General features: G+C 39.3%; 2 protein-coding genes across 2 annotated transcripts; one reads left to right on the forward strand and one right to left on the reverse strand.

Annotated features, from left to right (window-relative positions):
• Nucleotides 1–479: 479 nt before the first annotated feature.
• rag1 (recombination activating 1) lies at nt 480–7,361 on the forward strand. The gene is made up of 4 exons (XM_028029154.1): nt 480–621; nt 1,661–2,017; nt 2,109–3,235; nt 4,028–7,361. The coding sequence occupies exons 2-4, from the start codon at nt 1,683–1,685 to the stop codon at nt 5,773–5,775; spliced, it is 3,210 nt and encodes a 1,069-aa protein (XP_027884955.1). The 5' UTR covers nt 480–621; nt 1,661–1,682; the 3' UTR covers nt 5,776–7,361.
• A 1,480-nt stretch (nt 7,362–8,841) lies between these two features.
• On the reverse strand, nt 8,842–11,384 carry rag2 (recombination activating gene 2). Its single transcript, XM_028030559.1, has 2 exons — nt 11,166–11,384; nt 8,842–10,497 (listed from the first exon to the last, which is right to left on the reverse strand). Exon 2 carries the CDS (start codon nt 10,481–10,483, stop codon nt 8,882–8,884), a length of 1,602 nt encoding a protein of 533 aa, XP_027886360.1. The 5' UTR covers nt 10,484–10,497; nt 11,166–11,384; the 3' UTR covers nt 8,842–8,881.
• Between the last annotated feature and the right edge of the window lie 10,207 nt (nt 11,385–21,591).

Consider the following 21,591-nt stretch of genomic DNA (forward strand, 5'->3'; position numbering starts at 1 on the left):
CCTTTTCTTTCCACTTTATACTTATTCTTTGAGCCTATCATTTTTAATGAAATACATGGATAAATGTGGTTGTTATATGACAAATTATAACTCTTATTATTCTTATTATTCTTTCTCTTAAAATGCACAGTTTTCTTTCTTGTTGATCAGTCCTTGCATGATCTGTTGTTTTTCTCTGTCTTTTCGCCTTTTGTTTGTTTAACAGTCTCTCTGTTGCAGTGAAGCCACCTGGATGAGGTGAACCTGCAGATGGATTTGAGGAGCACAGGATCAGTGTGTTGTGGTAAAAAGCAGTTTGTTTGGGGTATACCGTTGGATTCTGCATGCAGCAGTTCCAACTGCTCTTTGGGGTCGACCTTGTTTTTTTTTTTTTGCCAGCTGCTTGTATCAGGTGGCAAGAGCTGACTGTTGGGATTCCATCACAGGACGGGTATAAATACAGCATGGTATGGAGCAATCCCACTGTATGAAACCACAACTCCAAACTGTGACAGACTCTCCAACACAAATACAGTGTATTGTGCGCACTGTGAAAAGGGGCCTGGCTCCAGGGCTTTCCTTGTGCTCCCATGCAGAAAGAGCCCCCAGGGGAGCCAATGCCAGCTGAGACTGAAAAACAAGGTAAGAGCCCAGCTGATACACATGCATACAGGCTCAGCTGTTTGTCTTAGATGAGGGTTCAGCCCGTGAAGCAGACATAGATCTAGGAAATGGAGTAGTCTGACAGATTTAAGCCTCCAAGGGAGAAAACACACAGAGAGCACTAAAAGATGGATAGACAGAGGATTCTACAGTGTGTCTGCTATTGGCGTGAAATGGTAAGACTCTGGTAGTTTCTAAGATTGTTTGACTGCCTTTTTGTCAGAACTGGTAATAGAACATGAATTTTATGGAAGGAGACAACAGAAGGTCTATTAGAGCACCAATACCATAGATCTGACCTGTATAGTGTCATAAAACTACTTGGTGGGGCTGAAATACAATTTCTAAACAATTTAAAGCTATGCTTCGAATACGTCTTCTCTTGATGTTTATTCAATGTGATGCTTTTTTGTTTTCTTTTCTGCTTCTACTTGGTTCAATATCTAGGTATTATGCGATAGGTTTGCCCTGGTTTTTTCCAGCAGCATTTAAAATGTCAGTTGAAGTCTCCCAGAGCTCCAATTCTCCTCACAGCCAAGAAAATGACAAACAGAGATGACTGACAGCTTTGCAGAAATAAGGCTGTCCATTTAGAAAACTTGCTGTGTCAAAGAGAGAGAGAGAAAAAAGAAGACGCAGCCTCTCTGAGAAAGATGGGTTTGAAGAGTGGAGAGATATGAACATGTTGGTGTTGTATTGATCCTCCAATGCTTTGCTCATGCATTTTACAGAAGATCCAAATGCCACTTATGATATAATACAGCAGTCGAGGTCGAGGCTCTGGCTGCTCAATGGGATTTCAGGGTTTGCAGTGTATAAATTCATTGAGAATCAAGTGAGGCTCTTAGGTTGTGTCTAGGGCTCAGCTCTGAGAGCACACCAATTTTAAGTCCTAATGGGGGATTTGAACTATCCAGTCTTCTCTGTATCCATTATTTCATGAACAGATGGAATTATTTTAATACTTTTGCAGTACATCACATGAATCTCCCCTTTTCTCTCTCCTCTCCCTCTCCAGGGTCCAACATCTAATTCGCATCATGGCAGCAGAGAACCCAGAGACAGACGGTCCCAGATCCTTCATGCCTGCTGAGCTCCAGCATCCCCACTCTAAGTATTCTCAGTGGAAGTTTAAGCTGTTTAGGGTGAAATCTATGGAGAAGGCACCTCTGCCGAGTGAGACACAAACTGAGATAGGAGCTTCATTAGGGATCTCACCTCCTACCGCTCCAAATATAGAAGCAGATCATGGAGGGGGACTGGCGAGTGTTATGAAATTGTGCCTTGGGGGAAAAAGCAAAGAAAATGTGGAGGGCGCTGGCAAGAGAGTTGATATGAAACTGCAGGAAATGGACACCCACATGAACCATCTCAGGTGATGAGCTATGAAAAAAAAATTCTATGATCTCATAATATTGCTTTCTGTAATTCTTTCAGAAATGATGACACTGTTTTTTTTCATGTAGGTGCCTGTGCCGCATCTGTGGAATGGTCCTGAGGAAGGTCAAAGGACCTGTGCATGATGTCCATGGTGATCTGGATGACGCAAGCAAGTGCGTGCTCCGCAAAATGGGTTGCAAGTTTACGAGCTGGCCAGACATACTTCTGAAAGTATTCAAGGTGGATGTGACAGAGGACGCAGAATCCATCCACCCTCTTTCCTTCTGCCATCGCTGCTGGCTTGCCGCCATACGAGGAGGAGGGGTCTGCAGTTTCACTAGAACAAAAGTCCCAGAGTGGAAGCCCCACACCTCACACTGCTACCTGTGCTCCCCGAAAAAGTCATCATTTCAAAGGACTGGAAGAAAGAGGAGGAAGGTTGTTCCTAAAGTCCAGAGTTTGGCCAAAAGAGCCAGATGGGACCACGGTGACACCATTGCTGTTGGTGAGAAGAGAGCCCTTAGACCCTTTGGAGACCTCCACAGTCCTGTGCTGAGGGCCTGGAAAAAAAATGGTATCCAGAGAGAACAGTGGGTAAAGAATATCACACACTGCCAAAATGACCACCTGAACACCAAACTGATTGCAGAGAAGCTCCCTACGGATTTTATCATTTCTTTCACCTGCCTGGTGTGTGACCACCTGCTCTGTGATCCAGTTCAGTCCCCCTGCGGGCATCTCTTCTGCCGCAGCTGCATTATAAAATTTACCCACGTTCTGGGACCCCACTGCCCTTCATGCAACGTTTCTTGTGCCCCCGATGATCTCATCCCTCCTGCCAAAACCTTCTTATCAACTCTCTACTCTCTGCCTCTGCTGTGTCCCTGTGAAGGTTGTGGTGAGCATGTGCAGTTAGGCTTGTTCAAGGCCCACTGTCTAAACCATGAGTTGGAGCCGGGTACAAACAAACACTTATCTCATTTTCAAAGCTACCTGCTAACCAATAAGGGAGGAAGACCCCGCCAGCACTTGCTCTCCTTAACCCGTCGTGCCCAGAAGCACCGTCTGAAGGATCTGAAGAGCCAGGTGAAGGTGTTTGCAGACAAAGAAGAAGGCGGTGATCTGAAGTCTGTGTGCTTGACACTGTTTCTGCTCGCTCTGAGATCTGGGAATGAACACCGGCAGGCAGATGAGCTGGAGGCCATGATGCAAGGTAAAAAGTTATTTTTAGCCTTTCACTCAGTCAGTGTAGCAATGAATGGCAATGAAAAGCAGACAAAAAGCCAACTGTTAACTATGATAGTGTTTGCTCATTAATATCCCCCCTTCTTCTGAGGAATACATGAATCTCATAAATAACAATGAGTTGAAAAGTTCAATACTGCAGGGAGAGAAATTGTTTTCTGGAAATTGATCAGAAAATCGTTGCATTATTGTCCACCTCTGTTACAGACACAGCCTTCCCCAATGCCCCCTCTGGTTCCACTCATCTTGTCTGTCAGTCCATCAGTCTCACACTCCCTTTAATGCACAGTAACAAGTCTTGTGAAGGGGTTGTTAGAATCAAAACAACATCAGCAGCGCTTGTATCTGCAAATTACACAGACAGCACCATCCTCCTTTCTGGGGAATTGAAGGCAGCTGGTGTCTGTTTTCATCTTCAGCCAATACATCACTTTTGCCAGCTTCACTTTTGCCAGTTTTACTCTGTCCCTTTCTAACATCTGGAAAATAGGAAGTATTGGATCTTGTAATAATGTGTGTGTGGGCTTTTGATGATAATATGTTCACATTTAGGTGGAAAATTTGTAATTCTTTCTGCATCACCGTGGAAATTACTTCAAATGTAGGAAAATAACTGAACGAATGGCAGACTGGATTTTATTTATCAAATAATAAGATATTAGATTTGTGCATCTACAATCCTGTTACTTTGTCATATGTTTTTAGCTACTTTTGTCTTTCTCACAAACTTATTCTCCTTGTATTGTTTCTCTCTCCACAGGCAGAGGCTTTGGATTGAGTCCTGCCGTGTGCCTGGCCATTCGGGTCAACACATTCCTGAGCTGCAGCCAGTATCATAAAATGTATCGGACAGTCAAAGCTACAAGTGGGCGCCAGATCTTTCAGCCCTTGCACACCCTCAGAGCTGCAGAAAAGGAACTTCTTCCTGGCTTTCACCAGTTTGAATGGCAGCCAGCTCTCAAAAACGTGTCCACATCTTATAATGTTGGAATCATAAATGGGCTGTCAGGATGGACATCTTCGTTAGATGACTCCCCAGCTGACACCATCACCCGGCGCTTTCGCTATGATGTGGCGCTTGTTGGAGCACTGAAGGACCTTGAGGAGGACATCATGGAAGGTCTGAGAGACACTGGAATGGAAGATAGTGCTTGCACCTTGGGCTTTAGAGTCATGATCAAGGAGTGCTGTGATGGCATGGGTGATGTTAGCGAAAAGCATGGTGGAGGACCAGCTGTTCCTGAGAAGGCTGTTCGCTTCTCTTTCACTGTTATGTCCGTCTCTATCCAGGCTGAAGATGAACAGGAGGAGGTCACAATTTTTACAGAGCCAAAGCCCAATTCTGAACTATCCTGTAAGCCCCTTTGCCTTATGTTTGTGGATGAATCAGACCATGAGACTCTCACTGCTGTTTTGGGGCCCATAGTCGCAGAGCGAAATGCGATGAAAGAGAGCAGGCTCATTCTGTCTATGGGTGGCATGCCACGCTCCTTTCGCTTCCACTTCAGGGGCACAGGATATGATGAAAAGATGGTGCGTGAAATGGAGGGCCTGGAAGCTTCGGGATCTACATACATCTGTACTTTGTGTGACTCCAGTCGAGCAGAGGCTGCTCAAAACATGGTGCTACACTCCGTCACCCGCAGCCATGATGAGAATCTGGAACGTTATGAAATATGGAGAACCAACCCCTTTTCTGAGTCTGTAGATGAGCTACGAGACAGAGTCAAAGGAGTCTCGGCCAAGCCCTTTCTGGAGACCCAGCCCACGATAGATGCATTACACTGCGACATAGGCAATGCCACTGAATTCTACAAAATCTTCCAGGATGAAATTGGAGAAGTGTATAAAAACCCCAACCCCAGCAGAGAGGACCGGCGTAGCTGGAGGGCAGCCTTGGATAAACAGCTGAGGAAGAAGATGAAGCTTAAACCAGTGATGAGGATGAATGGGAACTATGCCCGAAGGTTAATGACCATGGAGGCTACTGAGGTGGTTTGTGAACTGGTGCCCTCAGAGGAGAGGAGAGAGGTCCTGAGGGAACTCATGAGGCTCTACCTCCAAATGAAACCTGTGTGGCGTGCCACCTGTCCAGCCAAGGAGTGCCCTGACCAGCTGTGCCGCTACAGTTTTAACTCCCAGCGCTTTGCTGACCTGCTCTCCGCTACTTTCAAGTACAGGTACAATGGAAAAATAACCAATTACCTGCACAAGACCCTGGCCCATGTGCCTGAAATCATAGAGAGAGATGGATCTATTGGAGCCTGGGCCAGCGAGGGGAACGAGTCGGCAAACAAACTGTTCAGGCGTTTCAGGAAGATGAATGCACGTCAGTCCAAGGCCTTTGAACTGGAAGACGTGCTAAAACACCACTGGCTCTACACCTCTAAGTACTTGCAGAAGTTTATGGAGGCTCACAAAGACTCTGCTAAAGCTTTCCAGGCAACAATAGATCCAGAAGAGATCCAGGATGATGAAGATTTGACTCCAGAAATAACCGGGTTATGATTTCTGTTAGTTCTATCTCCATGATTGATTTATTTTAAGAATCAGTAATCTCCCAATTACCTCAATGTTTATGTTTTCTCACTTTAAATGCTTGTTGATATTCCAAGCACAACAGAAATGGAGTAGGTTTCTATGTCCTTTAAGAATACTTTGTACATATTTTGGCATTTGATTTAATTTTTAGATTGTATTGTTTTTGATTGTGATTGTTAGAGTCGTTGACATCTTTTGTTAGATGAAACAAAATATATTTTCTTGAGGAAATAACATTTTGCACTTAAAACGATTAGTACTTTTTAATAATATGCAAAAATAATACAGGTTTTCATGAATATTTGTTTTTTTATGTTTTAAACATAGACATATTTGAACCTCTATGTTTGGTTTATTGATTGTTCCTGCATTTCAGAAATAACTGAGGTACTCACTGTAAACATAACACCCAAGTTTCTTTTCTTTGCTTTTCCTCCCACATTTAAAAAAAAACTTTGCTGTCTGTGAAATATGGCACATTTTATTGTATTGCAAGGATATGACACATTTATGAATTTATACAGGGGGATATTTATGGAAGCAGATGAAAGAGCTGTAAGTCATGGACTAAAATTGTGTTAAAAGAAGACCACATTTGTGGCTACTGTATTAATATATCATTTTAGCCAAAGGAAAATGCAATCACAGGGCCCTAAATGTTCTTTGTTTCATGAGTGCCCTCTGAAAAAGATGACTTTAGTGCTTTATCGTAGGGTCCCCAGGGGCCAGAATAGATGCTGGGTCACTTTGAAGCAATTTTTTATCTCTTTTAGGCTTTGCACAGCAGAGGATAGATGATAGTTATTCGAATTCTTCTCATAAAATGAAGCATATACTGACCTTTTTGTTGATATCATAAGAATATAGTGTGGTCCATTAGAGAGCCTAATACCCCATGGACTCTCCAGCAGGGATTTTTCTTCAGTTTTGTTTATGACCTGGTTCTTTTCCTCCTTCAGTATTTCTTCACTGCCACTGTTGACAGAGAAGAGAGATGGGCAAGACCAGAAAGTCTAATTTGTTGGCAACTTTATTTGTTTGATTGATTTATTATATTGTCTTTTTCTGCCCACGGTATTTTGAATTGTGACAGGCAATTTTCTTTTTCTTTCTTGATTGAATGTTTGATTTCGTTTTACTGCCATATGTTTAACCATACAAATGCAATGAAATATTCACATTTCATCGAAAACTTGTCAGAGCTCTACAATAACATCATTTTTTAGAGAGCATTATGTTGAAAATTGCTGCATGTATGTTTTTGCAATAATGAATTGCATTTCCAAAGTAATGGATGATGGATGATTCACCAAATTTCACTTGTTCTGGTTTGACGTGTTTTTCCTCATTTTGCGCTTTCAGTCCTACACTAAACACACTCTCAGGTGAACTATGGACAGGTTTCTCTGGTGAACTTCAAAGAGAATCAAAATATTACACTACAGCTGTGCTGTTTTGTTCAGATTTTCCTCTGCTGTCACTCAGTCTCATAAGCAATGTCTTACTGAAAAACTTTTTTTGTGCACAATGGAGATTGTTTTTTTCCAAGACAAATAAATAAAGACAATACTTGATCTCATTACTAATGATTTCATTTTATTGAATTTTCTTCAATAGCTAGAAAAGCACTTGTTTTACTCTAGAGTAGAATTTAAAGAATCCAGTGTTGGAGAGGAAATGACAACACAATTATGAAATACATACAGTATATACAGTATATATATAGAAATACAGTTTTAAAATATCAAATATTACAAAAAATAATGTAGATATGGTGTATATTTTTAAATGGGATTTTTAACTTTTAATGACTGTCAAATACCTTACTAGTTGAAGTTAGGATATTATTGAAAAGTTCATGCATTTGAGTAACTTGTCTCAATTTATTGAAACACATTATATATATTAATTACACTCCTCAGATTTTTTTCAAGACTTTATTTTGGTTAATATTGTTATTTTTCCACATAGTCCATATAGTTTCCATATAGTCAATGTAACTATCACATTTAAGATAAGAAAATTACATCACCTTATTAGAAACCTTTTAACCAAGACATGTGGGCTTTGTGAAAAGTATGTTTAATACTTGTTTAAAGTTTTTTTTTTCCTTCAAAAGTTACTTGTATTTATACTGTAAGTTACCAAAGTAAAGGCGATTACAACAGCTGAGCAAGGCAGAAATAAAGGCATGGATTCTTTCTTAAAATCGGAAAATGAAAGAAATGGCTGGTCCTTAGCAAGGCCAAAATGTTGGAAAGAAATGATTTTGACACCTGATTTTATTAAAGTGTGTGTAACAAATAACATCAACAATTTCTATGCAATGTCATTCCAAAAATACATCAGAATATCAGAAATACAGATATTTCACTCTTCATAATGATGAAGACAAGTACAAGGGCCTGCAGAAATGATTAGATCTTCATTAGGCAGGAATAGGCAACAAAAAAGAAATACTCAACCAAACTTTCCTGTACATACTGACAAAGAAATAATAATACACCTAGAACCGTGACAAACAACATGTGTTCATTTTGCCAAGCGGATAGTGAAGAAAGTATAAACCTCTTCAAAATTTGCTAAGAACTGAAGCAATACTTTTAGCATGAGAACATTCTTATTGAATTAAACATACATTTACATCTCCTTTCACCAGAGTTTAAGAATCAATTATTTACTTCTCACTGTCAGTGTGAAACACTCACAAACTATTATTGAAGTACAAGTCAAAATACACAATTCAAAGTCACAACATGAATCTTTTTTAAATTTTTATTTTCATCACATTTTTTTTGTTACATTTTATTGAGTGATTGCAGCTTTCAACAGGGAATCTATGATCAATACAATTTAAAGGGCCTTAAAGAACATTAGAAAGTAAAATCTGTCGTAATATATTTCATTTTAAAAATTAAAATGTTAAAATTGAAACAGAACACCTTGCATTTATCAATGTATTCATGGAGTTCTCTAGAGAAACTCCATTGAATACATCTTGTACAATTAATTTGTTTTCCAAGGCAAGCATGCAGATAGAAAATTTCCGCAGCTATCATAAAGAAAATGGAACTCAATCAAAAAGTCTCTTGAAAAAGCTTTTTTTGGCTGGGGACATTTTGAACATCAGGGATCCATTTCTCTCCTTCACTTTCATTGGGGTGCGCTTCACTGGAATAATCTGTCGTGGTGGGGTCATCTCCTGGTAAGGCAGACCTCCATGATCTAAACAAAAGTACTTTTTGCTTCCCTGAGACAGTTTGACTAACAGGGTCTCAGACAGCTCCATGCACTGAGCATGGACCCAGTGTCCCTCCTCCCCTTTTGAGCAGAAAATCATGGCTGGACGATAGAGCTCTGTGGAGTATAATGGCTCCCATGTGTTGGGGTCCACCTGACAGCCAAGGCAGCATTTGACCCAGTAACCAGTTTGCGATTCATCCTCCTCGTCCTCTTCATTGTAAGTGTCTCCCTCGTCATCGCTGCTGTTTTCCAGCTCGTGTGGCTCACGACCAAAGTAGAGCTCCTCAGAGTCCTCAAGCGGAGTGGAGTTGTCGTAATCTGTTGACTCTTGGCTGCATGCCTGGGTCCTTTCTTCCTCATTGGATTCCTTCTCTTGTTGGAAGCTGACATGATAGAAGTAATGCACATCAGGCTGGGATGGTCTTCCTTCAGTGGGAACAGCCAACAGGATGCAGCTGTCTCTAGCACTGCCTCCAAACCATGTACGACTATGGATGATATCTTGAGTCCACTTGGGAGGTTCTAGGTGTTCAATGTGGATCCCCTTCTCATCCAGAATGACCGTGTTGCACTCCATTCTCTTTTGGGAGTCAGACTGGTATCCGCCTAACACAATATATTTATGACCAGGACCTGTGCGTGTAATGAGGGCACTAGAGATGGACAAGCCAAAGTCTAGGGTCTCGCAGGAAAGCAAAGGGCTTCCCTGCAGGAGTTCTACACGAAGGCGGAACAGACGAGGAGGACGTGAGTCAGAGGTGATAGAATGGCCTCCAATAAAGTACACACTGTCCTCTCTGGCAATAGCTACGTGAAAGGACTGTCCGTTACTGAGCTCAGGCAAAGTATGAGCTGAGGAGCACCCAAACTCAAGATCAAAGAGGAAAACCTGAGGAGGACAGTCAACAACACTGTTCCATCTTTCTGTGGTCCGCTTTCCTGCAGGCATGTAGGACCTGCCCCCAAACATCACACAAGCTGTCTTCCCACGGCTTTGCACGATGCTCATTGTATGGCCATATCGGGCCCCTGGCACTTCCCCCACCAGCTCTTTCTCTTTGCACTTGAGCATTAGTTTGCGATTGCAACCTCGACTATCCATAGTAAGCAGGTATAAGCTTGATGAGATCTCATTGTTAGGGGTGCGGCCTCCATGGATGAGATAACTCTCTGGGAGTCCGTCATAAGGGTCGAGGCGGCAGACGGCTGGACAGCGCAGCGGAGGGAGATAACACGAGTCGTTAGAGAAGGATATGGCCCTCAGCTTCATCTCACTTTGTTTGAACCTGACACCAAAGATTCCTGTCGGACATGAACGCTTTGGCCAGCCTTTCTGGCCGAACAGCAGGATTTCCCCATCCAGCTGTAACAGGGAGCAGCCAGGCTGCAGGAGGCCTGCACAGTTCACTGGAGTTAATGCTTGCAGGGTCATGATCCACCAGGTGCCTGCATCAAAACAGCAATCGAACACACAAACACGATGTGTCAGTCAGTCAGCTGTTGTTTGTTTTCAACGAGGGCCTTTAAATTTCTACTTCCTGTTTTTTTCATGTGAACAACCACAATTACTGTAATTCTAATACTAGCAATGACACATACAAGTACTATAGGTTTTCATACAGACTGGCTTTTAGTCTATTCCTTCGATCAATGAAAAATAAAGGTATTTGCTTAAGGTACAAATGCCAAAATATTTGTGATTTTCAAATACTTCATAGCAGACATAGTAACTAAACAAAAACTGCATTGCCACACGTCTAATACTACAATTGTACATTTACTTCTGAACAAAGCAAAATCTGTTGTGGTGGAATGCATCGTGCCATTTTTCAAAGCAATGCCGGTTTTATTATTTATTTTAGACAACAAAGTAGATAAACAGCTCTATTTTATGAGTTTGCCTTTTTTATTTCCCCACACATTTAAACTATATAGCTTTCAGTTAGAGCCTCACAGCCAAACATTAATCTTTTCAGGAGATTAGTCAGTGGCAATGAATAAGATTACAACAAGTAAATGCTCTTTTCTAGCTTAAGCAGTAACATGAGAAGGGCAAGTGCAAGAATTGAGTCCTTTACCTAGCCTAATGATACGTTAAATTTTTATTTGCTTACCTTACAAGCAGCAGTAAGATCTAGTGAGCAAGATCAATTTTAATGTACTGTAAATCTTTTTTTCCTCCAAGAAGAAGCTTAAAAGGTCTTGTTGCCGATCTTTGATGAAGGCAGAAAGTGGTTGAGATTGTGAAGCTTCGTTGACTTTCAAGCACTTCCAGATCTTGAGGTTAACAGTCTGTGACTGCTCCACGCTGGCAGGTGTGCCAAACGAGTGCTTCCAGTTTGTCAGTTCTCTGTACTTTAACTGTATATCATTTATATTATAAAGAGAACCACTGGATATTTGAAACCATTTTCAACAAATGTAAAAATACTTTATGTGTTTGTGTGGAAACCATTTTTATGAATGTCTGAGATCAGAGGAGAAAGGGTAGCCTCCACAATCAATAATAGCTCAAATCAGCCCTTATTAGAAGAAATCTAGAATACATTTGAATGCACAACACATAAAACTTTGAGGCATATGGACAACACCAGCTGAAGACCACAAGTCCAGATCAATGTAGCAGAGAATTAAGGTAGTTCTGAAGACAAAAGGGATCCAGTCCCGTACTAACAAGATGTCCTTCACAGTGTTGCCTGAGAGAAAGTGTAACAACTGAAGAAAAAAAAAATATAGAAGAAATTTAAATAAGAAAATCCAAGGTAGGAAATGGGAAGTTTGAAATGTAAAAAATGGAGAGTGATGAAATCTGCTTAAAAAGCACCTCACTCTATATTATAGTACTGTGAATTCTGAGACACGCGACTTCTTTAGCAAATTTAAATAGCACTTCATTTGAGGATGTCAAGTAACTCTTAAAGCTAGTTATGGACCTTCTTGTTAAATATGGGGCAGTTTTTGCAAAAACAATTTTTATTGTATTCTAAGGAGCCACATAAATTGTGAAAAGAGACTTTTTCTTGAGCCCTTCTTCATCAAAGAGTCGTTTTAACTGTAATGTCACAGGTATGCCAGAGTTACAACCTCCATTTTCATAATTATAGCTCCTTTATTCAATCTGAAAAACATTTCTTCCATCTATTTTCTCACTGTGTATGCCAGATAGACACACTGCATAATTAAATAATAAGTTTTAGATTTAAGACAATTTTTTGACACATCTACAGCTGAATAACATGCCAATTGCGTGATCCAATAACACTATTACACTATAAGACATATACATATATATTACACTACTATAATAACACTAACTATTATTCTTTATCTTGCCATATTTTTGCTTTATGTTGGGAAGGTAAGAGAAAAAAGAAACTAGCAGGTTCTGTCTAAAATTCCTTTGTGTCTGCGTCTCTATTTTAAAGATGTGATCCCTCTGAAAGAAAGCAAATCTTCTGTATGAGTGACAAACACAGGCCTTAAAAAACAAAGAGAAAAACCATGCTGGAAGCAGCTGTCTACACACTCATTAGCATAATGTTTTTTGAGCTCTGAGTGGCTGAGACAAAACTTGAAGAGTGTGCAAAACAAAGGCAGAAACCTCAAGTGCCTGGAAGACCGTTACGGCTTAAAAACACAAAACAGCAGCACACCTGTGTGTTTAAACCGACGCTTGCAGGGTTGAGTGGAAGAAGAAACAATCCGCTCCTTTTACCGGAGAAGAAATAATGCAACAAATGTCAGCGGGATATGCAAAGTATTACTTTATTTCCCTTTTATTTTTGAGAGCTGGTCCCCCTATATTTAAACCCAGCCTTGGAAAAATAAACCTATTTAGTCACCAGAAGGCATCCACACAATTGAAAAGTCTGCCTGGCATGCAGCTTACAGCTGGGCTGGTGCAGGGAGCGTAGGAGGCCCAGCGGTGTGTGGTAGACTCTGGGCTCATGCAAAGATTTGTACGTAATTGATAGAACAAAGTAATTAGAATCTACGGCAGCACCTGTTTCTGTCCATTTTAATGTATCACTACCTGCCTGCTGCTACCCTGAGGTTTGCATTTTGATTGATGACATGGGGACAGCTCAGATGTTCTGGCAATGGCTGTGCCGTGGTGTTTATCACTATTTAATGTTGTGATAATTGCTCTTCTTTTGGTAATTGTTACTAAGTGACAGTGGTAGTGCCATCCCCTGCTGGTTAATATGGTGTGCTGTAATATGGCACCTTCCTCTGAAAAATATCACAATCATTAAATTGTTTGCCTTTTTTTTTTTAATGTGTCCATTGACTTCGATGTAAGCATTTTGAGGGTGATAGGTAAGAGCAGATTCAAAACTAATCATACTGGTATTTTTGACATCCATACTGTTCCTTGCAGAAAAGCATTGATAAAGCTTTTCCACATTTTCCACAATGGAATGATCTAGATTGACTTGCTTAAATGGCAAAGTCCATATTTAAATGCATTTGGGAAAAAGCTAAAAGAGCTTCAAAATGATGTCTATAGATGCTCTCATTGAAAATGATGAAAGAGGATAACATCAGTCAACATGCGTATAGGTGGTAAAGACACACCCCAAAAGACTTGAGCTGTTGTTTTTTTTTGTTGAAAAGGTGGCTCTACAAAGTCTTAAGTTAGACAGAACACAAATATTCAAAACCTTTTTTTTAGATTTTTGTTTATACAAAAAACTTGCATTGCTTTCTTTAAGCTTCAAAATCATGCTCTAAATTGCTTTAGCCTTTTAACACATTTGTTTTATGGAAAAATGCAAATGATGTTGGAATGCATTCTTATTTGCAGTCACAAGCTTCAGTTGTAAAAACACACTAAAATAAATGTTCATATTTTTTAAAACTACAATGAACATTACACATTTTTAAACATGTTAATTTTTCATTCTTGTGCTTCAGTCTTTTCTCCAACTTTTCTGGTATAAAACTTAAAAGCCTTGACATTGCTCATGTTTACAGTGTCAACATTGTAAACATTGATGTATATTTGTGTTTTCCAAACCAGTAACTTTACTATCAGCTTCCTTGTATCATATATTTCTATAAGTGTCAGACTGTGAAAGTGTTCTCTTAAAATTGGCTGACATAACTTGTAAAGGTCTCTGATCAAAGATGAGGCAGAGCTATACTTACACTTATTTATTAATGTAGACTCACTCTGAAGTGCACAGGAGGTCTTAAAGTGGTGTATTGACTTTTGCTGCAGCGAATTACACACTGTTATGGTAGACCAGTCTTGTGGTTTCATCTGTCAAAATGACTGATGGTTTTCTGATTTTTCCATTATTGGGAGAAAAAAAAAAAGTTTGATGAAATCAACTGTTGTTCCACCGAATCCTTTTGATACTCAGTGTTGTCTTCTTCCAAATCGTGCTTTCCTCATCACAGCTTCTGTTTTTCTTAAACTTCCCACTCTACAAATTTAGCTGTGTGGCTTTCATGTATGTGAGCAGCAAGGTTGAATAGGGAAATGTTAGTCTGCCAAGGGCTGCGTACCGCCTTGGCAGCAGATCAGACAGTTGGAAACCTTGCAGTCTTTGCGTTGCCCCTCTGAGCTCTCTTAAGCCTGCTTCATTTAGCTGTTCATCGGATGTGACTGCTATAGGCTCAACAGGCAAACTAAAGCCATGTCTTGAGTTGACAGCCATAGATCTGTCCTCACCCTTCTATTTCCTGCTCCATGTGAACAAACAACTGTAGCCCTGCAACCTAACTTATTCGAGCGATGAAAAGATGAAGGAGAGCATAGGGGTCAGAGTGAAGGGGAAATGTGAAAGAACCAGGATAGCTCTGTAGCCTGATCTTGCAAAGCTCTGCTGCACCCTTCAAGCTTGATTGATTGAAGCTTTGACAACGAAAGCCACCATAATAGTTTTCAATCAAACCAAAGCCCTTCATTGACTAACACCTCTTTTAGATCATTCATCTTAGCATTCACCTTCTTTATCTCTGTTTGTCTCCTTCAGTTTATCACTGCAGTCCTCTTCATTGCAATGAGTCTTGATTTTCTTTAAGCAAATGACCAGACAGTTTCAACGCCAGTGAGTTTACTTCAGATGTGTACACTGAAGCATGAACAGGACCTTAGGCAATGCCAAGTATTGATTTTACCATGATTCTGATTAGAGGGCTTCTTGTTGAAATCAATATTGCATACCAGTGGCTCGCTTAGTTTAGCTGATGCCCTAAAATGCAATTTCAAATGTACTTAATAATTATAGAAACTTTTGATTATTTTTGAATTAGAAGAAAAATTACTGTCTACAGTTGAAACCAGATATTTATGCTGTATAAAATGTTGTAATGTTTCCCCCTGCTGTATTAATAAACTTATAATTTCATGCCAGTTAAGATTCCCCAAATTATTTATATTTTTCTGCATTCCTAAGCTACTTGCAAGATTATTTTCAACTTATTTGAAGTCATGTTTAATTAATTATGAATATGCATTCAAAAGAGGCTTGTAAGAATAAATGTACCCTTTGAAAATAACTTTCAGGCAGGTATTAAACATACTTTTAATTAAGCCCTCTTTTGTGTATTAAAAGCGATTTTCTGGTCTGATATAATATTCTAACATTACAGCTGTAAGTGAGCTCTGGGGCAATTTCTGTGGGAGCCACTGCCAGCCTATGAACTTTGACAAATAAATATGGACACTTATTTTCTTCTTGGGGAATTGTGTTTATTTTTCATGGACATTTTATGTGTGTACAGATTTGTGTTACTGGCTCATGTGTGTTACTGGACCATGCAAATATTTGGTCATTCATTGCATCAATGAAGTGTATGGTTCTTAGGTGGCCAGTTACATAGAAATACAAGCATAAACTTATTTGTAAATCCTAATTGTCAAGATTAGGACAATGAATGTCCTAATGTCCACTAACATTCATTCTGCATGTGAGGAAACAACACAGACGTATTCGGCAATCTCATTTCATTGGACAAATCTTACTACAGACACAGTTATTCTGGCCTTCAAAAACATTTCCCATCACATTTTCAGAATTCAGATTGGCTTTTTAAGTGAGGTACTGACAGGAAGTGAAAGGTAATGTGACTCTTATTTGGAATTAAGGTTGATTAATTGTGCAAAAGGACCAGCATTAATATTAATTAATGCTATTTTTCTCTGATTATGTCGGAATAAGAAAATAGAGGTATGCCATGCTGCTATGTTTCGAACCGTTGCACGGACCGAAATGCTATTTCACGGAGAATGGTTCCTTTAATCAACATTCTGACAGTAAATTACATTTACTGATTTTTTTTAACATATTGCTATGAAGTAATGCAAACTGAGAAACAGTCTAACACTTCCTAATGCGGGTAAGTATGAGCAACAGCCACTCCAAATTTATTTTGATGAAAATCATACTATTATATTCAGTACATGTTTGAACTTTATAAGCTAAGTCATTAGGTTCAAATATCCGTGATCACAGTTTTTAATGCATATTAAATAAATAACCTTCCTGGTATTAATGCACAAAGTGCAATCCCTTTTCATATTTTTACACTTCCATGGCAAAGTTCTAACCCCGATTACTCACGAGCCTGCAAATTTTAATTTATTATTAGGGTAAGTGAGTGTGTGCAGTTGAAACACGTTGTTTGTAATGCGCACCTGCTCGTTCATTGACATGCATGTGATCTGATGTTGACTGTTTGCCACAGCAGATTAGTCTGTAAATATTGTGGAGTGCTGGGGCTTGTCGTTCTAATCTCTGCCAATTGGTGCAGATGTGATTTGGCTGTTGACTTTCTGTTGCCACTCAGAGCTGCTGACACAATAGAATCTCTGACTGTGAACTCTCACCTTGATTAGCATGAGTAATTATGAATATGCGACTGCAAGCATAAAATCAGAGCAAAAGGAGGCTGTCTGGAGAGCTGCTGTCTCTCTCCTTGACACTGACTGCTCTGTAATTGCTTCTACCTCACGATCAATGAGTGCCCAGCGTTTAGCACTTGCTTGAATCAGCTTGTCTGGATTATCGTGGGAGATTTAGGGCAACTTTAAAACAAGTTGTTTATTTTCTCACAAATCCTAATCAAGAATGTTGCAAACAGTTTGTAATACACACATCAAAATGTGAAGTCGTCTGTATTCCATTTAAAGTGATGACAACCACTGCTGAGCAAAGGGTGCCCCTTGATGCTGCCGACATATTAGCGTTTGCTCAATATGTCATGTTCTCCTCCTCCCTGACACCATTAAAAGCTCCAGTGTGTTTCTTTCAAGCTGCCTCTTTCACCTCTGCTTGTTTGAGTCAAGTATTTAGCATAGCTACAAGGGGGAAACAAACATGTTAGATTGCTACATCCTCCCCTATTAACTTTTACAAAACGGAGTTATTATCTTGATTTGTTTTCTGGCTCGATTATGACTGCTGCTTCTCCAGAGTAGTACAAATCTTTGAATAAATACTATCAAATAAAAGCAAAGGGTAACTGACAAATACTATATCTATTCATTTATATTGTAGCACTGACTGACATTTCAGTCTTGACTTCTCACTTTTGAGACTTTGATTTCTAAAGAATTTTGAGAACTAGTGAAGGTTTTCCTTCAACTTCAGGGTTATGTGTTACTTTGTGTCTGTCTATAATGTAAATTCAAAAAGTATTTCAGAATTTTAAACTATTTATAGAAAAATCAATGGCTTAAAAAATCTGTTAAAAAGATTTTGCATAAACTGGACATTTCTTGGTTCCTTTGCCAACTGAGTCATTTATTTGACTGTACCAACTCTTTGTATATAAGGTAAAATTGAAGTGTCCTGAAATCAGGTGATGACGCAGTAACACCTATCTACCCCTCAGGCAATTTATCAGTTTTACTACTGATACTAGCTTGATCTTGGTCTCCCCATTCAACAGACAGCTTTTTGTCTTTATTTTGGGTTTGGGTCAGGCTATTATTGACAAAAAAAATTAATTGGCTTTTGAAATTGTGTGTGTTATTCTATTTTCTGCTGAGTTGCTTAACAAAACTTTGATTTTGTGTTAGCATGAACTGATAACACATATTATTAAAAATAACTTATGTTTTTTAAACTGCAATTAACATTTTATGTGATTTAAGATTCTTCCAGTAAGATGTCAGAGAAACAAAGGCTTATCATAATATGGAGCACGGAGAACCAGAGCATGGTCTCTCCAGGACCTGCTGCTGCACAATGCTGGACATCTGGTGGAAAGAATGGTTCCTCTCACTGAGAGGAAAGACAAATTTTGCTGTTTAAAAATATTTTCATCCAAAGAACCGTTTTGATGAGGAAATTAAAGGTGGAGCCTCCAGTCAAACTTACAAAGGTAAAAATGTTTAAACACTATGGCTAGTAGGTTTTAGGTGGCTTGTCTTTTTAGCAATCAACTTACTACCTGAACAGCTAGCCTGAGTTGCCAAAAAGGTGCAATATCCAGTGTAATATACACTTGAAAAATTTTACTAAATTTAGAGTAAATTAATATTTCTTACCTTTGTCCAATTTGTCCGCACTTCTCAAAAAACATAAATCAAATCCGAGTTTGCTACAATGGTATTAAAGCACTTGGAGTAACGGTTTAAATGTAATATTTTTTGTGTGTAAAATCCCAAAACAGTGAAACTGTTTTTATTAATACTGTGAGAATTTTAAACTATCCCATGTCCACTTGGTGAGTACAGCTGTTGTCATAAAATGGTGGTTTAAAGCATGCACAGGACCGACTGTGTATGTTTTGTATGTGTCCTCACTCCTACACACTTGATTCAAATGATTACATTACTTAGAATGCTTTCAATTGCTCCAGAATTGCTTTCAATCACCCATTCATTTGTGTGGAGCAGCAGGGAAACACCTCAAACATTCAGGATGGTGGCCCTTGAGGATTACATTTGAGGACTTCTTTTTTACAGGACCAAAATGAAAGAATGAACACAGTAAATTCAGCTGCAAAAATCTTACATACTGAAGAAAAACAACCATAAATGATAAAAAAAAAAAAAAAAAAAAAAAAAAAACAGGACTGCAACTGTAATTTAGGACATCTTGGTATCTTTTCCTGTGTGTGATGAGGTCTTTTGGAAAGCTGTCAGGTGCAGATAAAGCACCAAAAGATCAGAAAAAAAGCAGCGTAAGGATAGTTTTCCACTACATATTGCCAATGTCTGTGCTCAGCCCTGTGTTTGTAGGGCTGCAGCCTCGTTTTTTAAAGTAGATACCTTATCAAATGACTAACAATACACCTTCAACTTCAAGGGTAAAAGTCACATTTAGTCTCTGCTATCAAGATAAATTCCACCCATCCATTTATCTATCAGACTAAATCCAGCCAAGGTTTCAACAACATTTTATTCCATGTATATTGATAGATTTCCTGTTGTTTCTTCTGGAATTTGCTCTGCTGGGTTTCATGGGTTTCCTCAGCTGTAAACAGCCTATCTCCACTGCTTAGTGTGCTTACTCTGGGAAAGGAACCTGGGATACAAACTCTTCTTTGCCTTTTCTGTTGTGGTAATGTTTTGCACCATTATAATTCTTCCCTTGCCAAGCTGCCTAATGACCTTAATGCGGCTTGTTTTATTTAATGTGGCATGTTGATTATAGCATAACCCTGCAGTGTAAACACAACTCAAGTACATTGGAATGTGAAAGGCATTGTATCCTGTTGTTAAGAAAAAGGACATTTTCAGAAGCTGAAAGACAAAAAGGTTTCTTCAAACTTTGAAAGTCATTTTTAATGGAGATAAAGTGTGAACAATTAATTTATTTATCCATTGATCTTATAGCGAAAATTAGTAAGTTAATTAATGATCATTACGGGGAAAAAGTCCATGGGTTTTTAATCATTAAAAGATCATTTCTGTCTAACAAAGGGTTAACGTAGAAGCAGAGGGAGGGAAATGTCAATATTTAATAGTGTTGGCTCCTTAAAATTGATTGAACACAGAGGAGCACATAATTGTATACCCTTGTCTGTCTTTGACTCTTCTTCTACCCTCTCAGCCAAATCTCTCTTGTTCTTTTTCAAAAGCTGTGATGTTTTGTCACTGCTGTTATCTGCAGTTTTTTTTCTTTTTTGTGTCTTCCACGGCTTTTGACCCCTTTTTTCCCCGTTCGTGTTTGTTATCTGCCTTTAGATTCCATTAGCACAGTGACAGAAAGGCAATTACACACAGTCCTGCTTCTTTTAATACAGATCCGACCTAATCTTTGATGGTTTTCATATGCCCGCCTTCACACCACCACAAGCTATTGTCTGGGGCACTTTCCCCTGAGCTGTTGATTTCGCCAGCTGTAATGCTTTCTGTAGTCAGTGCACTTTGGCATGGTGAGTATCAGTATTTGACACAACTAATAAGGCCTTTCATTTTGATGGAATTCACTCTTGGTCTGCCTGTGTTTTCTCTCAGTAAGACAGAGCTATTTGCCTTGCTTGTGGGTGGAGCTGAGAGACAGACTGCATCAAACGAAATCGCTGTAGCTGGCAGCCCCTGCCAGTGCTCTCTGACACTTTTCTTTCCCAAAGCTCATAAAATGTGCTGCTTGTAATGGTTACTGGTATAGACTATGGGTAAAATAATTAATTTTCCAAAGCTATCAATTCCACGCCAGCTTCTGCTCGTGATACAATTAAATTAATCTGACAAGCAAACCTTTCAGAAGCAACTGGAGCCTGATTTTAATTGAACACCAAGTCGGCTCTCATTTCCTGTAATTTGATTGCCACACTCTTGACTTGCATTCGATGCTCGTGCAAAACAAAACCAATGGGATAATCATTCCTGGTTTAACGCTGCTCTTATTTTGATCTTGAGAATGCGACTGATTTGCAGTGCGGGTAGGTGAGGCTGTCATTCTAAATCAGACTGAGTCACTGGAGCATCTCACATGGAGATGGGAAAAGCTAGAAAAGGACTTAATGGTTTTGTCTTTCCATACCTCACCACGCTTCTGCCTGAGTACAATTAGGTGTCCACTGTTGGCAGCATTCATTAATGTGAATGTTCCTTGAGCGAACTGAGGTGAAAGCATTTAGCTTTTTCAGCACACATTATGGATGTATAATGCTTTACTGTATGCTGTCAACCTGACCTCTATTTGTCATCTGATTATGCCCCAGTTTTTGTCCCACCAGAAAAGTAAAGATAATTATGTGCTGAGTCACCCGCTTACGCTTTAACTAACCCTCCCTGCCACAGGCCTGAGGCCACAAAAACAAAATGTCAAAGTAATAATACCTGGCAACCAGAATGCCTTTTGATTAAAAATGAAATCTAAGTGTCCATACAATAGGTTTTTATTGCTTTAACCATTGATTTTGATGTCTACATATTGTTGTTGCAATAAAAGGATAACTGTCCCTCTTGGCGTTTACAGATTATTGTTGCTGCTACTCTTCAAGACTCCATTGCTTTGCAATTTCCTTCCAGCATAGCAGCAACCATCAACACAAGATGCAAAACATGAGAAAAAATAAAACATAATAACTTATCAGTGTAAGGCAAATTAAAACCTACAGTCAATGCTA

This window comes from Xiphophorus couchianus, chromosome 2 (assembly GCF_001444195.1).
Source record: "Xiphophorus couchianus chromosome 2, X_couchianus-1.0, whole genome shotgun sequence".
Lineage (NCBI taxonomy): Eukaryota > Metazoa > Chordata > Actinopteri > Cyprinodontiformes > Poeciliidae > Xiphophorus > Xiphophorus couchianus.